General features: G+C 40.6%; 1 protein-coding gene across 1 annotated transcript in view; it reads left to right on the plus strand.

The window, feature by feature from the left end:
• TINAG (tubulointerstitial nephritis antigen) overlaps positions 1-19,839 on the plus strand; it is a 105,869-nt gene that overhangs the window by 32,192 nt on the left and 53,838 nt on the right. The window contains exon 5 of the mRNA XM_029074029.2: positions 16,674-16,797. Within this exon, the coding sequence (XP_028929862.1) occupies positions 16,674-16,797 (124 nt within the window). The remainder of the gene's footprint in view (positions 1-16,673; positions 16,798-19,839) is intronic.

Below are 19,839 nucleotides of genomic sequence, written 5' to 3' on the forward strand. Positions count from 1 at the left end.
ATTGAGCTTCAATTTACCATGGCCACTACCATGGGATCCTCTTATGACCATTCCCAGTGTCAGACCTGAGGATGGTGAGATAAGGGCAGTCTGGGGTACTGAAGCCAAGAATGCCACTTTAGCTGCTTAGGAAAACCTGGCCAGCTGGGAGTTGTCTACACTGTCTGGCTTTGAAGGAGGGTGAGATGCTGACAGTGGATGGCCACAGGGTCTGGTGCTTCTGCATTTATCTGCTGCATCATCCTCATCATCACCAATAGTATTTATTGAACATTTACTAAGTGCAGAGCACTGTGCTAAGTACTTTCATTTAATCGTATTTATTGAGCACTTACTATGTTCAAAGCACTGTACTAAGCACTTGGAAGAGTTCAACATGACAGAGTTGGCTGATACATTCCCTGCCTACAACGAACTAATAATCTAGATGGAGAAAGAGGTAACTGAGGCACAGTGAAGTACAATGATTTGCCCAAGGTCACACAGCAGATAGGAAAAAAAGAACTGAATGAATGCCATAACACAGTGAATAATAATAATAATAATAATGTTGGTATTTGTTAAGCGCTTACTATGTGCCGAGCACTGTTCTAAGCGCTGGGGTAGACACAGGGGAATCAGGTTGTTCCACGTGGGGCTCACAGTCTTAATCCCCATTTTACAGATGAGGTAACTGAGGCACCGAGAAGTTAAGTGACTTGCCCAAAGTCACACAGCTGACAAGTGGTAGAGCCGGGGTTTGAACCCATGACCTCTGACTCCAAAGCCCGTGCTCTTTCCAGTGAGCCACGCTGCTTCTCAGTGGTGGTGAGGTGTTTCCCCCTGAGGCAGAGCGTAGTGGCAGAAACAAGATTAGAAGCCAGGTCCTGTGATTCCCAAACCTGTGCTCTTTCCACTAGGCCACACTGTTTCTCCTCTGGGCATCAGTTACCTCACCTCTAAATTGGGATGTGAGCCAATTTAGACATATGGGACAGGGACTGTGATCAACCCTATTTGCTTGTTTCCACCCCAGCACTCAGTACAGTGCCTGGCCCAAAGTTAGTGCTTAATAAATACCACAATTATTATTATTATTGTTGTTATTATTATGCTGCAGCATCTCTCTGAACAGGCCAGGCAGACCACTGTATTATTGGCAGGCCAGAATCACCCCGTTTCAATCCCTCCACCCAAAAGGCACAAGCAGTGGTCTTATGACTAAAATTCTCCACCTGCTGGCCCACAACATATCTTGCTCACTTTCCCCAGAAAATCCTCCTTCGGCTCAGTTGAAAAGCAATGCTTTAATCATTCATGCCATTAAGGGGCTTGTGGATTGAGTGGTGATATTTACCGAGCATCTACTCTGTGCAGAGTGCTGTACAAAGTTCCTGGGAGAGAAGAGCTAGAAACAGAAGATTATGTATCTATCTTCAGGCTCTGTCTCACTCTAAAGGTTTTGCTTTAATGGTATTTATTAAATACTTGCTTTGTACTAAGCACTGGGGTGGAAACAAGTTTATGAGATCATACCCAGTCCTTGTCCCCCATGGGAATCATCATTTTACAAATGAGGAAATTGAGGCTCAGAGAGGTTAAGTGACATCTTCAATGTCACATAGCAGCCAGTGGAGGAGCTGGAACTCAAACCCAGGTCTCCTGACTTTCCATTCCACTGTGCTCTTTCCACTAGGCTAGCAAACAATCACTGAGCTAATAGCCAAGCAGTGAGACTGTGAACATGAATGTGGGTTTGCAATTCATTAACAACTCAAGGAAAAACCAGCTGAGTGCTTTGTGGTGTAGAATGGCTCCTCTCCAGTTTTCTTCTTACTTATCTGCCCTCTTCATCCACTACTCCCCAACTTACTTTCTCTACTCATCCCAAGCAAATCTACTCAATGTCCCTTGCTCTCACCTCTCCTTCCTCCTGACCCTCCCTGCAAATCCATCAAATTAATTTTCTTCACAGGTCATATCATACCAACCACCTCAGCACTTACGCACTCCAGACACTCATAGCACTTAAGTACATAGTAATTTGTGCCCTCTACTATTTAAGCACTTATTCATTTAGTTATCCATCTTTCCAATCTCTTTTTCCTCTTAAATGTCAATAATTTTGTGTCCGTCTCCATGTTAGATTATACAGTTCTTTCAGGGATTATGCCTTTAATCCTACTAAATTCTTCCAAGCATACAATACAATGTTCTGCACACAATGCACCTTCAATAAATATTAGTGATGGACTGATTAAAGAGTTGTAGTCGGAAAGCAGATTAAAAACTCTGACACAAAATTGACCTTGAAATGAATATGTGTCAGGTGACAATATGCACCATACTAAGAGCTTCGAGTCAGAGCATATAAAGTTCAGAAAAAAGAAAATAAGGCCTGAAGAAGAGGCAGATCGGGATAGAGAGGAAGGAATGAAGTGCAAAAGGAGGGAAATGAGTCATTTCATTGAATGTTTGACTCATCCCTCCAGACTTGTACATACTCCAGAGGCAAAACTCTTATACACATTCCCGTTGCACAGGAAAATTTAGGAATAGGGAGTCAGAACATGAAGCAAAATAACTGACTTTAACACACCAGAGTGGTCTTCATCAGTAAAAGCAGTGTTCAGAAATAGAACACTGGGAGAAATTAGAGCCAGTAGGCTGCTGATCTTCCTGATTTGAATTCTTGGCTTAAATGTCAACACCACTTTTAAGTTTGCAAGATGGTAATGTCCTCTCTGATAATGTAGCATCATGAAGTTAGATTAAAATTGGCTCACGCTTGACATGATCAATCATGAAAGCAGCCTGGAGAAAGGAGAAAATATCACCCTTTCCAGTGTTTGGTTGTTCTGAGGCTTGTGTTTCCATGGTGTGGAATAAGTGCTTGCGGAGGAAAAAAAATCTCCTCAACATCTGTCAAGATTGTGTCTTGATGGTTACAATTTTTGCTGCTGATTTTTACACTTGAACACCTGCTTCCCTGACCATTATTTGAGCCTTCTAGGTAGACCATTGCTTTCCCTTGGTTCAGTGAGTGAAAGATTCCAGACAGAAAATCTCCATATCTGCAGAAAAAAAAAATTGCTTTAGTCTTTACCGTTTAAAGAAATTTTAACCAAGTTTCACCTGAGTAAAATACAGAACACTTCTTATTAAGAAAATGTGTCAGGATAAATAATTGCCTTTTTGAATGGAGAAGGGGAAATTAGGAAATCATATTTTATTGCACTTGTTAAGTGCTTACTATATGCCAAACATTGTAGTAAGCACTGGAGTAGATACAAAATAATCAGGTAGGGCACAATACCTGATCCACATGGGGCTCACAGTCTAAGTTGGAAGGAGTAGGATTTAATTCCCATTTTACAGAGAAGCTAAATGACTTGGTCATGGTCACATAGGCAAGTGGGAGAACTGAGATTAGAACCCAATTCCTCCTACTCCCAGGCTTATGCTCTTACTACTAGGCCCCACTGTTTCCCATTTCTGTACTAACTCCAGTTAAAATTTCTTTCAAAAGTGATGTGGGCTTTTTTATGTTTTAGAGGAGTATAATAAAATGTCCCAAAGACACTTTAAAGATCAGAGCTATGTGAATCCAGTTAAGCATTATATTGATTCAGGATGGCATAGTGGATAAAGCTCAGGCCTGGGAGTCTGAAAGTCATAGGTTCTAATCCCTGTTCTGTCACTTGCCTGTTGTGTGACCTTGGGCAAGTCACTTCACTTCTCTGTGTCTCAGTTATCTCATTTGTAAAATGCAGATTGAGACTATGAGCTCCACATGGGACAGGGACTGTGTCCATCCTGATTTGATTGTATCCACCCCAGTGCTCAGTACAGTGCCTGGCACATAGTATGCACATACCAAATATTATTATTATTATATTTAAAGACTTTCAGCTGATATGACACCAAATTGACATGTTTTAAATAAGTGGGGCCACTTCATAGAATGTAATAAACAATTTATCACAAAGCAACAGATAACAGAAATGTAATCAGGAAATAGATGCTGAACATATTCTCTATAAACCAGGACAACAAGTCTGGGAAGGTATTTCCTTTCTTCTTGTGTTTTGGGAGTCATCAGTCTGTTTCAGACAAATGAGCTCCATTCTACTTCCAATCCAGGGCTTTAAGACCACAGAGTCTCCTTTCACTCCCTGTGTCTATTTCCCAATTCTACCAGGATTGGGAATGGAAAAAAATAGAATAGACTATTGTAGTAATTTGGTGAAAGACAACCACTGGAGCATGTGAACTGTAGCAGTCTGAAAAGAACCAATTTTTACTTGTGGCAGTGGATCAACTCCTTAGGAAATCCTTCTCTTCCAGCTGTTACTGCTTTTCCCAGCTTCCCTATATACTTGCAGATCAACCTATATCTAATGACACCTCCCTCTCTGAGCAGTTCCTCTCTTGGAGAATCAAGGAATGCTCACTCTTCCTTATCAGGAGACCTGGATTCAAATCTCACCTCCACCACTTTCCTCCTGGATAGCCTGGGGGAAAGTCATTTAAGGTTTAGGTACCTCAGTTTTCTTATCTGTAAAATGAGGAAAAATACCCCATCCCTCCCTGAGACCCATGTGGGATAAGGACTGTGTCCAACCTGATTATGCTATATCCACTCCAGTAATTAGCACTTTGGCAAAGAGTAAGTGCTTACCAAATACCACAATGATTAATTATTATTATAATTCTTTTCCCTTTGCTGTGGTGATGGGGTGGAAGGATAAAAGCAGTGGGAATCACTGTCCAAAGCCAGTCTGTTATCCTAGGCAGTGCTGTTGCTTTCTGTTACAGGAGTCTCCTTAAACCCGAAGCAGCAGCATGGCCTAGTGGTAGAACCCAGGATTTGGAGTAAGAATGACCTGAGTTCTGATCCCAGCTCCACCGCTTGTCTGCTGGGTGATCTTGGGAAGCCACTTAACTTCTCTGTGCCTCAGCTAAATCATCTGCAAAATGGGGATAGAGACTATGAGCCCCATGTGGGACATGGACTGTGTCCAACCTGATTAGCTCGTATCCCTTTCAGCGCTTAGTACAGTGCCCGACATATGAATAGACACTTATCAAATGCCATAAAAAAGATAAATGAATTAAACAGGAAAGATAAATAAAGCCAAGGATCAGAGAGTTCAGATGCTTTTAAGTTTCCAAGCCCAGAAACATTTGTGCACCATCAGTTCCATAGGATTCAGAACTTTTAACCATGGAAATGTAAATTTTGGGGGTTAAAGAAGTCCCAAAACTTCAACTTGAAGAAATCTTTTCATATTTTCTTTGGTCGACAAGGCCTAAGGTGATAAATTCAGTCCTGCTGTGTTGGTTATGTCATGTTAAATTATATCTCAGTGTTTTGCATCAGTCTAAGGCAAGTGGGAAACCGGTATTTCAGAAAATTGCTTTTAGTTACAAAATGTCATCTCTGCTACTGATGAAACATTATGGTGCTCGGTATCATACCTGCGAATTAGCCAATTGATTTCATTACTATTCTGCGGGGGTGGGATGGTGAGGGGAGAGTTGAGACCATGCAATATAGATGTAAGATGAAGTTTGGTGTTTAGGGCACAATATGCATTTCAAATTATTCTGGAAGCAGTTTTTTGATTTTCCAAAGCCTTCTCCAAATGCCCTCTAGGATGGACAGTTACACTTCACCAATTCCTACCTATCAATCAATGATATTTATTGAGCACTTACTATTTTTTATGGTATTTGTTAAGTGCTTACTATGTGTCAGGCACTGTATTAAGCACTGGGATAGATCCAAGGTTATTAGGTTGGACACAGTCCCTGTGCCATAGAGGGCTTACAGCCTTAATCCCCATTTTACAAAAGAGGTAACTGAGGCACAGAGAAGTAAAGTGACTTGACCAAGGTCACACAGCAGACAAGTGGCAGAGCTGGGATTAGAACCCTTGTCCTTCTGACTCCCAAGCCAATGCTTTGTGTACTAAGCCATGCTACTATGTGCAGAACACTACATTAAGAGTAGTGCAATAACAGAATAAGAAGACATGTTCCCTGCCCTCAAAAACCTTACAATCAAGAGAGGATCTCCAAGAGTTCCTGTTGTCAGTGATATACAGGGGATTTTAAAGATAAATTTTGCAGTACAAAACCCATAAAATGCAGAATACATACCTCAGCCCTACAGTACTTACATAAATATCCTTATACTTTATTATTTCCCCTATTTCTAAACTTTGAAGGACACAGACTAATCTGCCTCCTCATAAGCACCTTCAGGACAGGGATCATATCTACCAACTCTGTTGTATTTTTGTCCATATCTATAATTTATTTTTATTAATGTCTGTCTCCCCCTGTGGACTGTAGTCAGGGAATAAGTCTGTTTATTGTTGAACTGTACTCTCCCAAGCACTTAGTACAGCACTCTGCACACAGTAAGCTTTCTATAGATATGATTGAATTAATGCATGAAATGTATTACAGAAGCAGCATAACCTAGTGGATAGGGAATGGCCCTGGGAGTCAGAAGGACCTATATTCCAATCCTGACTCCACCACTTGTCTGTTGTGGGACCTTGGGCAAGTCACTTTTCTGCTGTGACGTGGACTGTGTCCAAACTGATCTGCTTGTATCCACCCTAGTGTTAGTACAGTGCCTGGTACATAGTTAAGAGCTTAACAAATACCATAAAAAAGCCCAGAACTTTTCCAAGCACTTAGCACAGTTCTCTATGCACAGTAAGCACTCAGTAGATTCCATTATTTGGTTGATTATCCCAATATGGGCTTTTAGTTGGCAGGGAACATGTCTACTCACTCTGTGGATTGTACTTTCCCAATCAGTACAGTCCTCTGCACACAGTAAGTGCTCAATAAGTATGATTGATTGATGGAGAGCAGCATTAATAGCTACCATCTTTTTTACCAATCTTTTTACTTACAGTTTTTTCTGCTCTCCTCCCCATTAATCCTGCCACCTAGCATCTCCATAGCAACCATAGGGCTATAGGGTGATATGCCCTGCCCACTCATAAGCATCTACCCTGGCCCTTGACTTGGGTGCCTCACCTCAGCACTACAATTTCTGCATTTTATAACTCAGCAGGAGCTGAACTATATTTCTAAGGTGTGGCATTAACATTCTCCAGGAAAACAAGACAGTGTTGAAAGAAACGGAAAGGTATGCTGTGCTTATGTACTAATACAAGGGTCCAGCTGGCTTAATTTGTGCTATCTTAGAGAAAGTGAGCATAAATGAGCATACTTTAAAGTAATCTCAATAGACATTTTATTGTGGAAGATCACTGCCAGGGGCTTAGCTTTCAGGTTGACTATATCACATTATTTGCTGCTGTGACCATGTGTCTCTGTCTTGGGTATATCTGACAAAACCACTTTGTGAGTTTGAAGAATCATCCATTTTGACAGAATTGTGTGGGGCTTTCAAGCTGACACAGAGAACCCTTTTTATGGTATTAAGTGCTTACTTTGTTCCAGGCACTGTAGTTAGCATGGGGCTGATACAAGCTAATCAGGTTGGACACAGTCCAACTCACAGTTTTAATCCCCATTTTTACAGAGGAAGTAACTGAGGCACAGAGAAGTTAAGTGATTTGCTCAAGGCTACACAGCAGAGGTAGTATCTGCCTCCCAAGCTCTTAGTAAAATGTTCCACACATAGTAAGCATGCAATAAATACCACTAATTGATTGCTGCCACACCATTTCTCTCTGTAGAATCCAATAATGTCCTCATCTGCTGGAGTTGAAATAGCTATGCTAGTGTGTGCTATTAAGTTGTTTTAAAGTCATTAGTATTTAATAAGAGCAACTAATTAATTACTTTATTTTTAGAATGAATGAATTCATAAGTGAAAGCTAGGCAGATGTCAAAGAATTGACAGTAATATTTTGGGAGGGAAAGAATTTTACCTAGCTCTCTAGATGATGAGGAAAGAACACTATGCATGAAAATGTTGAGTTCAGAAAATACCCCAGGAAAGTTCAGGATTTCTCTCACCAAAATTTCTCAGATCTATGGTAGAGGACATTCATTCAGTCATATTTACTAAGTGCTCTCCATGTGCAGAGCACTGTACTAAGCGCTTGGGACATTCCAATATGTCAGGTTAATAAGGTTCTGTTCCTCCTCCCAAGAACAGGATGTCACTGTGCATTTGAGTGCTTGTGAAATTTCCTGCTTTGCCAGGAAATTTTTAATTTATTTCTCCCCTTGATCAATTTCCACTTTAATTCCCCTTTACTAATGGGTACATTGAAGCCCTGAAACATTCCCATCTCAGTTCTGATTAGTGTTAAGACCAAAAAGGAATGGGCATTACCATCAAGTTTGGTTAGGAAAGCAGAAATAGAGGTAAGCACCTTCACAATCTAGGCACTGTAAGACAATAAGACAATAGGTTTAATAAACAGCAGTGTTTCTTTCCTTAAAGAGCCTATATTCTAAAAAAAAGTCAGTTTTCTAACCTCAAGGAAGACTTTTGTAACCATGAAAGTCAAAATGGTTTATTAAAGATTTACACTGTAGGAAGTCATACCTTCTCACTAAGGGCTGAAAGCATCACCATGTTTGTATGCTGCTGTTTAATAGAGAGAAAGGCAATCATGAAAGCATGATCTGACAGCCAATGATCTGACAGCCAATTACTTGCAAGGATTATGTTGGATTATCTATGCTCAAGAAAATGCAAGGCCAAAAGAATTATACATACAAACATAGATTCTAGCACATAAAAATAAGATGAGGGATGACAATTTAGGCTTATCACATGGATTACTATTGTAATTGTGGTATTTATTAGGGACTAAATCTGGTTCTAATTCTTTTTACAGAAACACTCAGGGCACGTCACTCCCCTCCTCAAAAAAATTCATTCATTCATTCAATTGTCTTTATTGAGCGCTTACTGTGTGCAAAGCACTGTACTAAGCTCTTGGAATGTACAATTCATTCATTCAATAGTATTTATTGAGTGCTTACTATGTGCAGAGCACTGTACTAAGCGCTTGGAATGTACAAATCGGTAACAGATAGATACGGTCCCTGCCCTTTGACAGGCTTACAGTCTTATCGATTTGTCAACAGATAGAGACAGTCCCTGCCCAACAACGGGCTCACAGTCTAAACAGCGGAAACAGACAACAAAACAAAACAGAACAAAACAAGTAGTCTGGTGTAAATATCATCAAGATAAATAGAATCATAGAATCCTCTGATGCTAACCTTCTCACTGTGCCTCTTTCTCACCTGTCTCACTACCAACTCCTGGCCCATGTCCTACCTCTGGCTTGGAATGCCCTCCCTCTTCAAATTTACCAAACAATCACCCCTCCCCCCTTCAAAGCCCTAATGAAAGTGAACCTCGTCCAAAAGGCCTCCCCAGACTAAGCACCCCTTTTACTCAGTTCCCCTTCCCTCCCTCCTCAGTTCGACTTGCTCCCTTTGCTCTTCCCACCGCCTCAGACCACTACATATATATAAATAGATAGATAGATATAGACATAGATATGTCTATATCTATAATTCTATTTATTTATATCGATGCCTGTTTACTTGTTTTGATGTCTGTCTCTTCCCTCCCCCCCCTCCACTGGACTGTAAGCTCCCTGAGTGCAGGGATTGCCTCTCATTACTGCTGAACTGTACTTTCCAAGCACTTAGTACAGTGCTCTGCACATAGTAAGTGCTCAATAAATACAATTGAATGAATGAATGATCATAAAAAAATAAGAAAAAGTCCAATGAATTCTGATATTTTGGCATAATTTGATGGTTTAAATTTTCAAAAGCATGCGATTTGTTTGACATTGCTGTATGTCTAAGAATGTCTTCATGACTTCTAATAATAAATATTGCACCTCCCAAATCTAATTTCCTTATAATAAAATGGCAAGGGAGAAAATGGTCACATATTTTTATTCAAGAAAATTAAAGGCCTAGAAAGAGCATAATTCACCCCAGAATTTTAAATGAAGGAACAAATTGACTGATGTTTTAAATAACTATTCAGTCTTCGTATATCATATGCCTGAATCAAAGTAGTAAGTAGCAATCAGGAATGGACTAGCTCTTCCTTAGGTAATACCTTAGATAGATTCTAGATCAAATGATTAATCAGTAGTATTATTGAAAGCTTACTGTGTTCAGATCACTATACTGAGCACAGGGGAGATTACATTAGTAGACAATGATCCCTGCTCTCAAAAAGGTTACCATCTATTAGGAAAGACAGACACTAAAATCAATTATAATGTAGTAGGAAGCAATAGAATATAAAGATAGGTATATAAGTATGACAAAGGATGTGGGAAGAAATGATGAGTTCTCAACAGTTTAGGTGAAAAAGAACTGCTGAGGTCACAGTTTGGGGTAATAGAGGGTGGGGAAATGAGAGACGAATCCGGGCTGGAGAAGATGGGATTTCAGAAAGGCTTTGAAGATACAGAGAGTAATTGTCTGTCCATTGTGAATTTGGAGAGGAATCCTGGAAGAAGGGAAGAGAGAATGCGGTGAGCAAGAGATTGGAGAGAGGAAAATGAGGCACAATGAGTAGTTTATCTTGGGAAGAAGCAAGTGTGCAAACAGATAAGTAGAGAGCAAGTTCAAAATAAATATAGGTACTACAGCTGAAGTTTATGAGGCAGATAACTGGAGAGGTGGTATACTTTGGTTAATATCCCTTGCAGAGATTTGTTGACTGTCTTTTCTGCCTTGTCTACGCAAATGTAGACCGTTGTCTTTGAACACAATCAATTGTGTTTATTGACCTCTTCTATTTCAAGTTCAGCTAATATAGGTTTTTGCTGTCAGGATACACTCTGCTTTATCTTATCTTTCTGCTTCCAATCAATCAATCATATTTATTGAGCGACTACTGGGTGCACAGCATTCTATTAAGCATTTGAGAGAGTACAATACAACAGAGTTGGCAGACACAGAGCTCACAGTCTCTAGACTGATATGGATAATAAGGGCAATCAACAAGATGATTATGAAAATGAATATTTGTTTTTCAAAAGCATGTGTTAAATGCAGATGACAGCATATTGCAAGTGCATACATTATTGATATATGCATACCCATGATTGAGATACATCTATAAATATATATTTACACATACTCCCCAATAATGGTTTATTAAGCTCTTGTAATGAACCCAACACTGTACTTAGCGCTGGGGTAAATGCAGGATGATCTTATGTGTATATAGAGAGAGCAAAATGAGCAGGATTGTTAAGCTATAATCACTGAATAATATGATATTGGAATTCATTTTTAGAGATTCTCAAAGACATTCTACAATTTAGAAATCCTCCAACTTAGCATCCCAAGCAGAGAGATATCTACACAGTTAGAGATTTTCTGGCAAGAAGATCCTAATGGTTTTCTTCAGTGAGATGGTTATGAACAACTTTCATAACCATAAAGTTATGAAATCAGTCAGGAAATTCTTCTTAGAGTCTACCCTGAATGCCTCTTGCTCCAGTTCCATTACTTAAAAAAGCTTATAGCTTCACATTTCCAGGTTGGCAAGGTAAATTATATGCCTTGCCCATGTTAGTCTGTAGAGGCCCAACATAATAATAATAATAATTATTATTATTATGGTATTTGTTAGGTGCCTATGATATGCTAAGCACTGTTCTAAGTGCTGGATATCTGTCAGAGATCATGTTTGAAACAACAAAATATTGGCTAGTAGGGAGACAGTCATCAACAACATTTCTTGAGCATTTACTCAATATAGTAAACTGTATTACTACACCACAGTTAGCACTTTTGATCAGTTACATGAAAACAGTATTGGGTTAAAGAGCTCTAGAGCAAATACAGTTTCCTATTGAAAAGTGCATTAATGCACTCTGAAGATTCCCCCCCAAAAAAGCCCAAAAAAACTCATTAAAAAAAAAAGCGTAACATAGTTCTACAATCAAATAGCAGCATGCAAGTAAACCAATAACAACATATTTTGAATTAGATTTTTATAAGTCTGCATGTGTAAATACTTCAGGCTTTAGAACAGTGTTTTACACATACTAAGTGCTTAAAAAAATCATAAAAAAATTTACATTTCAAAGTGTTATCTTTCACATCCTATTCAGTACAAAGGCATCTTTTGCTTAGCATTAGATACCAAGATTTCAAACCCAAGGTGAATAGCTCTGCCATTATCTATTGCTAATTTAAAATTAGTCTTTAATCTTGTTCACCTGGTCAAAACACTTCAAAGCTTAAAGGTAAGGGTGGGGGGTTAAGCCCAAGGAAAGTTTTCAGGATTACCACAAAATGATAGCACTCCATAGGAAAAATCAGCATTAAAACTCAGTAGTACTATTTAAAAAAAGAATGGTCAAAGAAGATCATAAAGCAGAGGACCGACGTATTTGACACTTCAGATTTTGCCACAAAAGTGAAAGATGTGGTCCCTGCCCCCAAGGATTTCACAGTCTACTGTATGAGACTAATGGACATAAGTTGGCAAGCATGTAATGTTTAAAAGAGTAAGAGAATGGATACAAAAAGAAAAAAGTAAGCAGTACATAGCAAATAAATATACAATCATGCATGTAAATCTAAGGTAGCATTTACCTATATTTTGTACAACTTGTATCTCTTTATATAAATTCTCCTTTGCCAAGAGTTTTCTAATCACTTCTGCAAATGTAGAGAAAAGGAGAGTGTAGGCCTTTCATTTTCAGATACATTTTGAGAAGCCATAACTTTGCATTTACCCTAAGGGACTTATCCCTAAAGCTAAGTTCACAACTCAATTTCCCTTCCTTAGTGAGGTGACAGTGCAAATCGACTGTCAGGATTTGAACATGTAATTCTAAGGAATCTAGATATTACAGACGCAATGCTGCTCACATCATGGAATTCTTTTCATCTACAGGGCTTTAGCAAGTATTAACTGATGCATCCTTACTCTGCTTTTATGAGGCCTGTAGGATGAGGGAGGAGATTGTAGAGTTCCAGAAGGGGGAGTTGGATCATCAAAATGCTCATATTGCCAATCTCTAGGTGTGTCAAATTGATGTCTTTCCTAGGGTTATCATTCTGTCATTTGAGGGTTGTAGGAAAGAAGAACCATTCTTATTTCATCCTAAAAGCAGTGAAATCAATGCTGGAGCCCAAAGAAATTGCCTGTCCTCGCAGAGCACGAATCAAACCATATTGGTTCCTCTTATGCCCTAAGGATCTCAGTTCCAGCTTAGGCCACAATAGGGGCAGTCAGTCAGTCAGTCAGTCAATCAAATTTACTGAATACTTACCATGTGTTGAGCACTTAACTAAGCACTTGGGAGAGTACACTATAACAATATAACAGGCATATTTCTTGCCCACAACTAGCTTACGGTATAAAAGGGGAGACAGACATTAATTAATTAATTAATTCATTAGTATTTATTGAGCACTCACTATGTGCAGAGCACTGTACTAAGCACTTGGAATGTACAAATCGGTAACAGATAGAGACAGTCCCTGCCCTTTGACGGGCTTACAGTCTAAGTGGGGGAGACAGACAGACAAGAGCAATGGCAGTAAATAGAATCGAGGGGAAGAACATCTCATTAAAACAATAGCAAATGAATAGAATCAAGGTGATGTACATCCCATTAACAAAATAAATAGGGTGATGAAGATATATACAGTTGAGTGGACGAGTACAGTGCTGAGAGGATGGGACGGGAAAGGGGGAGGAACAGAGGGAAAGGGGGGAGAAAAGGGTTTAGCTGTGGAGAGGTGAAGAGGGGTGTAGAGGGGAGCAGAGGGAAAAGGGGAGCTCAGTCTGGGAAGGTCTCTTGGAGGAGGTGAGCTTTAAGTAGGGTTTTGAAGAGGGGAAGAGAATTAGTTTGGCAGAGGTGAGGAGGGAGGGCATTCCAGAACTGCGGGAGGACATGGCCCAGGGAACGACGGCGGGATAGGCGAGAATGGGGGATGGTGAGTAGGTGGACAGCAGAGGACCGAAGCGTGCGGGGTGGGCAGTAGAAAGAGAGGACGAGAGGTAGGAGGGGGCAAGGTGATGGAGAGCCTTGAAGCCTAGAGTGAGAAGTTTTTATTTTGTGCGGAGGTTGATAGGCAACTACTGGAGGTTTTTAAGAAGGGGAGTGACATGCCCAGATCGTTTCTGCAGGAAGATGAGCCAGGCAGCGAAGTGAAGAATAGACTGCAGTAGCGAGAGAGAGGAGGAAGGGAGGTCAGAGAGCAGGCTGACACAGTAATCTAGCCGGGATATTTGAGAGCCTGTAGCAGTAAAATAGCCATTTGGGTGGAGAGGAAAGGGCGGATCTTGGCGATATTATAAAGGTGAGACCGGCAGGTTTTGGTAATGAATTGGATGTGTGGGGTGAACAAGAGAACCAAGTCAAAGATGACACTGAAGTTGCAGGCCTGAGAGACGGGAAGGATGGTCATACCATCCAGGGTGATAGGGAAGTCAGGGAAAGGACAGGGCTTGGGAGGGAAGATGAGGAGCTCAGTTTTGGTCATGTTGAGTTTTAGGTGGCGGACAGACATCCAGATAGAGACGTCTTGGAGGCAGGAGGAGATATGAGCCTGAAGGGAGGGGGAGAGGACAGGGGCAGAGATGTAGCTCTGTCACCTGCATAGCGATGATATTTGAAGCCATGAGAGCGGATGAGTTCACCGAGGGAGTGAGTGTATATGGAGAACAGAGGAGGGACAAGAACTGACCCTTGATGAACTCCAACAGTTAGAGGATGGGAGGGGGAGGAGGAGCCTGTGAAGGAGACCGAGAATGACCGGCCAGAGAGATAAGAGGAGAACCAGGAGAGGACGCAGTCTGCGAAGCCAAGGTGAGATGAGGTGTGGAGGAGGAGGGGATGGTCGACAGTGTCAAAGGCATCTGAGAGGTCAAGGAGGATTAGAATAGAGTAGGAGCCATTGGATTTGGCAAGAAGGAGGTCATGGATGACCTTAGAGCAAGCAGTCTCGGTAGAGTGGAGGGGACAGAAGCCAGATTGGAGGGGGTCCAGGAGAGAATGGGAGTTGAGGAATTCTAAGCAGTGAGTGTAGATGACTCGTTCTAGGATCTTGGAAAGGAAGGGTAGTAGGGAGATAGGGCAATAACTGGAAGAGGAAGTGGGGTCGAGAGAGGGTTTTTTTAGGATGGGGGAGACATGGGCATGTTTGAAGGCAGAGGGGAAGAAGCCATTGGAGAGTGAGTGGTTAAAGATAGAAGTTAAGGAGGGGAGGAAGGAAGGGGCGATGGTTTTTATAAGGTGAGCGGGAATGGGCTCCGAGGCACAGGTGGAGGGGATGTCACCTGCAAGGAGGGAAGAAATCTCTTCTGAGGATACTGCAGGGAAGGATGGGAAAGTAGGGGAGAGGGTTGGTGGGGGGGGAGGGAGGAAGGGGAGGGGTGATTTGGGGGAGCTCAGACCTGATTGTGTTCATTTTTGTGATGAAGTAGATGGCCAGATCATTGGGGGTGAGGGATAGGGAAGGGGGAGGAATGGGGGCATAAGGAGAGAGTTAAAGGTCTGGAACAATTGGCGGGGATGATGGGCTTGGGTGTTGATGAAGGAGGAGAAGTTTTGCCTGCGGAGGAGAGGGCAGAGTTAAGGCAGGAAAGGATAATTTTGAAATGTATGAGGTCAACTTGGTGCTTGGACTTTCCCCAGCAGCGCTCGGCAACTCGAGCGTAGGAGGCAATCAGAGGTGGTGACCCAGGGCTGTGGGTTAGTGGAAAGAGAGCGGCGGAGGGAAATGTGAATTAATAAATTGCAGATATGTACATAAGTTCTGTGGGTAGCCCAACCTGGAAGGGAAAGACACTGGAGGCAGAGGGATACTGCACAGCAGCTGGATCTTACCCTGGGATATAAATCTGGAGCCAGTACTTAGGTCCTGAGTCTGACAAAGAAGGGTGGAGCTGACATCCTTAGAAAGGGAACTAACTTTTAAGAGAGTGTAGAGTCATGTCTACATGAAGCATTTTCTACCCGTGCTCATTTCCACCCTGCTGTGGAAGCTGCAGTTCCAGCTCAGTGGATGTAGGGCTGCACTCTAGGCCTTCCAATGAAAAGTGGTTTCCCCCCTGGAGACTTCTAGAAGGCGATGCAAGGGAAAAGCCATAGCTACCTCATCCAGCCTGAACTGTGTGCCAATCAATCATCAGTCAATCAGTCAATTATTGAGCCCTTGGGAGCATACACTACAATGGAATTAGTGGACACAATCTCTGCCCTAAAGGATTTTCCAACTACTCTGGATTCTGGCCCAAACCAGGCCTGTTACAGGACTCTCCTTGCCCCAGCTTTGTCTCAGGAAGATGTCAGGGCTGGAGTTCAGTGGACCCACTTATTGCTCATGTGACCTTGGGCAAGTAACTTAATTTCTCTAGACCTCTGTTTCCTCCTCTATAAAGTGAGGAAAATCAATCCATTCTCCATCTCTCTGAGACTGTGAGCCCCATGTGGTACAGGTACTATGTCCAACCTGATTATCTAAGCAGAGTGCTTGACATGATTTACATGCTTAATAAATATTGTTCTTAGCATTGTGAAACCTAAGTGAAATTAAGCTGCTGATGTTTCCCAAAAACCTGACACAGAAATCTTGGATCCAGAAAGAGTGATAAAGAAGACTCAGCGTAATTAGTGCAAGGATGTGTCCTTTTGCAAAACAATAAGATATATATCTCTGTTTTGCTTTAGGTCAACTTACCTTCAGACATTCATTTGCCAGAATTTTTCCAAGCCTCCTACAAGTGGCCTGGATGGATCCATCAACCCTTGAATCAAAAAGACTGTGCAGCATCCTGGGCTTTTTCTACTGCAAGTAATAACAAATATTTTAATTTTATTCCTCATACTTGAAATGTCTTATCTATGGCAGAAGCTGACCAAGTTTAAAGTTGGAATGATGTTGTTAGTTTTATTTTTTTTAATTGAAGAACAGTCATTTTTTTCAAAGCTTATGTATTAACAGGGAAAGTCCCAGAATTTTTAATCAAACCATTTATTTTTTGAAACTTTCTCTTTGCTTGCTAAGGCTAATCTTTGAAAAAAGCAAAACAAGTGAACACTGAACTAAAAAGCTTACCAAAACTTTGAGTCTAAAGTAAAAATGTTAAAAAGAAAACCCACCAGCTGTTCCTGGAAGGTGGTCATTTTCTTTTTTCAGTTTTTGCTCTGCTCAATTGCTAAACTGAGTTGATTTCAAATCAGCATTCAATATGAATAGAGCCATTTTAAATGTATTGGTTTCTTTGGCATATTTGTTCGATGTGAGATTTTGAAAATGTTTGAACAAGAAAATATCTTTATCAAGGAAATGCATCTTAAAATCAATTTGTTTTGCAGTCCATTAAAATAGAATGAGAATTTGTTGTTTGTCAAATTATTCAATTTTATTTTTCAATAATCTTCTTTCATGCAGTGTTTAATATAGACAGATTATCATAATGATGAACAAAAAAGATTGAAAGTGAGAGTGGGAGAGGCCTCAGATGATAAGCTTTTTTAACATAATTTTTTATAAAGGCAGCATCACAAGCCAAACAGAATTTGTAGGAGATAGCAAGAAGCACAAAGATGACTAATCAATCAGTCAATCAATCAGTAGTATTTGTTGAGCACTTACCTTAAGTAGAGCAATGTACTGAAAGCTTGGGAAAGTACAATGCAACAGAGTTGGGTTGATCTTTTAAAGCAAATGCAGAAAATTCACAGAGAAGTGAATCAAACACAGTGCAATTGGAGAAAAAAAAGGAGAATGTCCCAATGGTTATAAATATCTGCCCAACAAATATTTTTAAAAAGAGAGGTAAACATATAATGACTTATTATTCTAATTTTTAGCCCTTTTGTTGGTTGAATTGAATTGCAATTAAATCTGCTCCAAGATCCTGAGATGTTTGTCAACTGCTACCTTGCTTAGTGTAGAAATATGGTAATTACTCTGATCAGCTTTTGACCTAGTGCACAATGGCTGAGTAAAAATGAGAGAATATCGAGAGAAGGTACTAAACTGATCTAAACTCTTGTTCTAGGACTCTGTGGGTCCCCATATCTTTTTTGTTTGTTTGTTTTTAATATTTACAAGATTTTAAATTGGCTCTTAAATGGGAAAGGGTAAGATTGGAGTTAGTTCATGTCATTCTGTCATTCTACAACTTTAAGAAGTTTCAGGGAAAGGAAGAACAGAAACCATGACCGAGTAGAAACAAAATGAACTTTTCCATCTCAGCACTTCTGAGAGGTATTGTCTACAGACCATGCACTTGGGTAAAAGTTTAGAACCACTGTAAGAAGTTGGGAAAAAAGGAAGATTATGAAGTGGGAGTAAGCAGCTGAATTGAATGTTGAATGAACAAGGGGTTTTAGTCAATCAGTGTTATTTAATCAATCAATGGTATTTATTGAGCATTTACTAAGTGCAGAACCCTGAACTAAGCACTTAAGAGAGTACACTACAGCAGAATTTGTGGACATATTTCCTGACCCTGACCATTACAGTCTAGAGGGGAAGAAAGGCATTAATATAAAGAAATAATTTGTAATATATAATTTAAAGATATGTACATAAGTGTTGTAGGGTTGGGGTGGGTCAAATATCAAATGTCCAATGATCCCAGATCCAAGGGGCATCGATGACTCAGAAGGGAGAGCAAGCCAGGGAAAAAAGGGCTTAATCAGGGAAGGCCTCTTGGAGGAGATGTGACCCTAACAATGCTTTGAATGTGAAGAGAGTGATGGTCTGGAGTATGTGGAGAGAGACGAGCACTTAGAGACCACTTATTGTGTGCAGAACTCTGTACTAAGTACTTGAAAGAGTACAATGCTACAGAGTTGACAGTCACATTCTCTGCTGACAAAGAACTTATAGTTTAGCATGGGAGAGAGACATTAATATTACTAAGTAAATTATGAGCTTAAGCAATAGTGAAAAAATATAAATGAGACAAGTAACATAGATGAATCTAGAGGGCAGAACTGAATAGACTACAGCTTCCCTAAAGATTACATTTTTAGCTACTGATAGCCACAGAGGAAGGAAGACATTGGAACATCAATATCAACATCAGCAGGGATTGAGACGGAATGTTTCATGTGTTACCACTTGCTTTTCATTATCCTGATTTTTAAGAAGTGCCTGGACCCTTATGTGGCCACAACAGATTGTCTCTGGCAATCACTACCCTGGAAGATAAAGATGTCAACCTATTCACTGTATCTCAATCTCATCTATCTCATTTCTGGTCTAGAATGTCCTCCCACTTCTTATCTGACAGACAGTTACTCTCCCTCCGTTCAAAGCCTTAATGAAGACGCATCTCCTCCAAGAGGCCTTCCCTGACTAAGCCCTCAGTTCCTCTTTTCCCATTCTCTTCTGCTTTGCCTTTATTTGCTCCCTTTAGTCACCCCTCCCTCAGCCTCACAGCACTTATATACATATCTGTAATTTATTTATTCATAATAATGTTTGTCTCCCCCTCTAGACTGTGAGCTCATTGTGGGTAGGGAATGTGTCTACCAACTCTGCCTTATTGTAATAATAATGTTGGTATTTGTTAAGCTCTTACTATGTGCAGAGCACTGTTCTAAGCGCTGGGATAGATACAGGGTCATCAGCTTGTCCCACGTGAGGCTCACAGTCTTAATCCCCATTTTACAGATGAGGTAACTGAGGCCCAGAGAGGTGAAGTGACTTGCCCACAGTCACACAGCTGACAAGTGGTGGAGCCGGAATTCAAACCCATGACATCTGACTCCCAAGCCCAGGCTCTTTCCACTGAGCCACGCTGCTTCTCTACTCTCCCAAGTGCTTAATACAGTGCTGTGAATATTGCAAACACTCAATAAATATGACTGATTAATT

The sequence above is a fragment of the Ornithorhynchus anatinus genome, chromosome 1, assembly GCF_004115215.2.
Source record: "Ornithorhynchus anatinus isolate Pmale09 chromosome 1, mOrnAna1.pri.v4, whole genome shotgun sequence".
In the NCBI taxonomy this organism is placed as follows: domain Eukaryota; kingdom Metazoa; phylum Chordata; class Mammalia; order Monotremata; family Ornithorhynchidae; genus Ornithorhynchus; species Ornithorhynchus anatinus.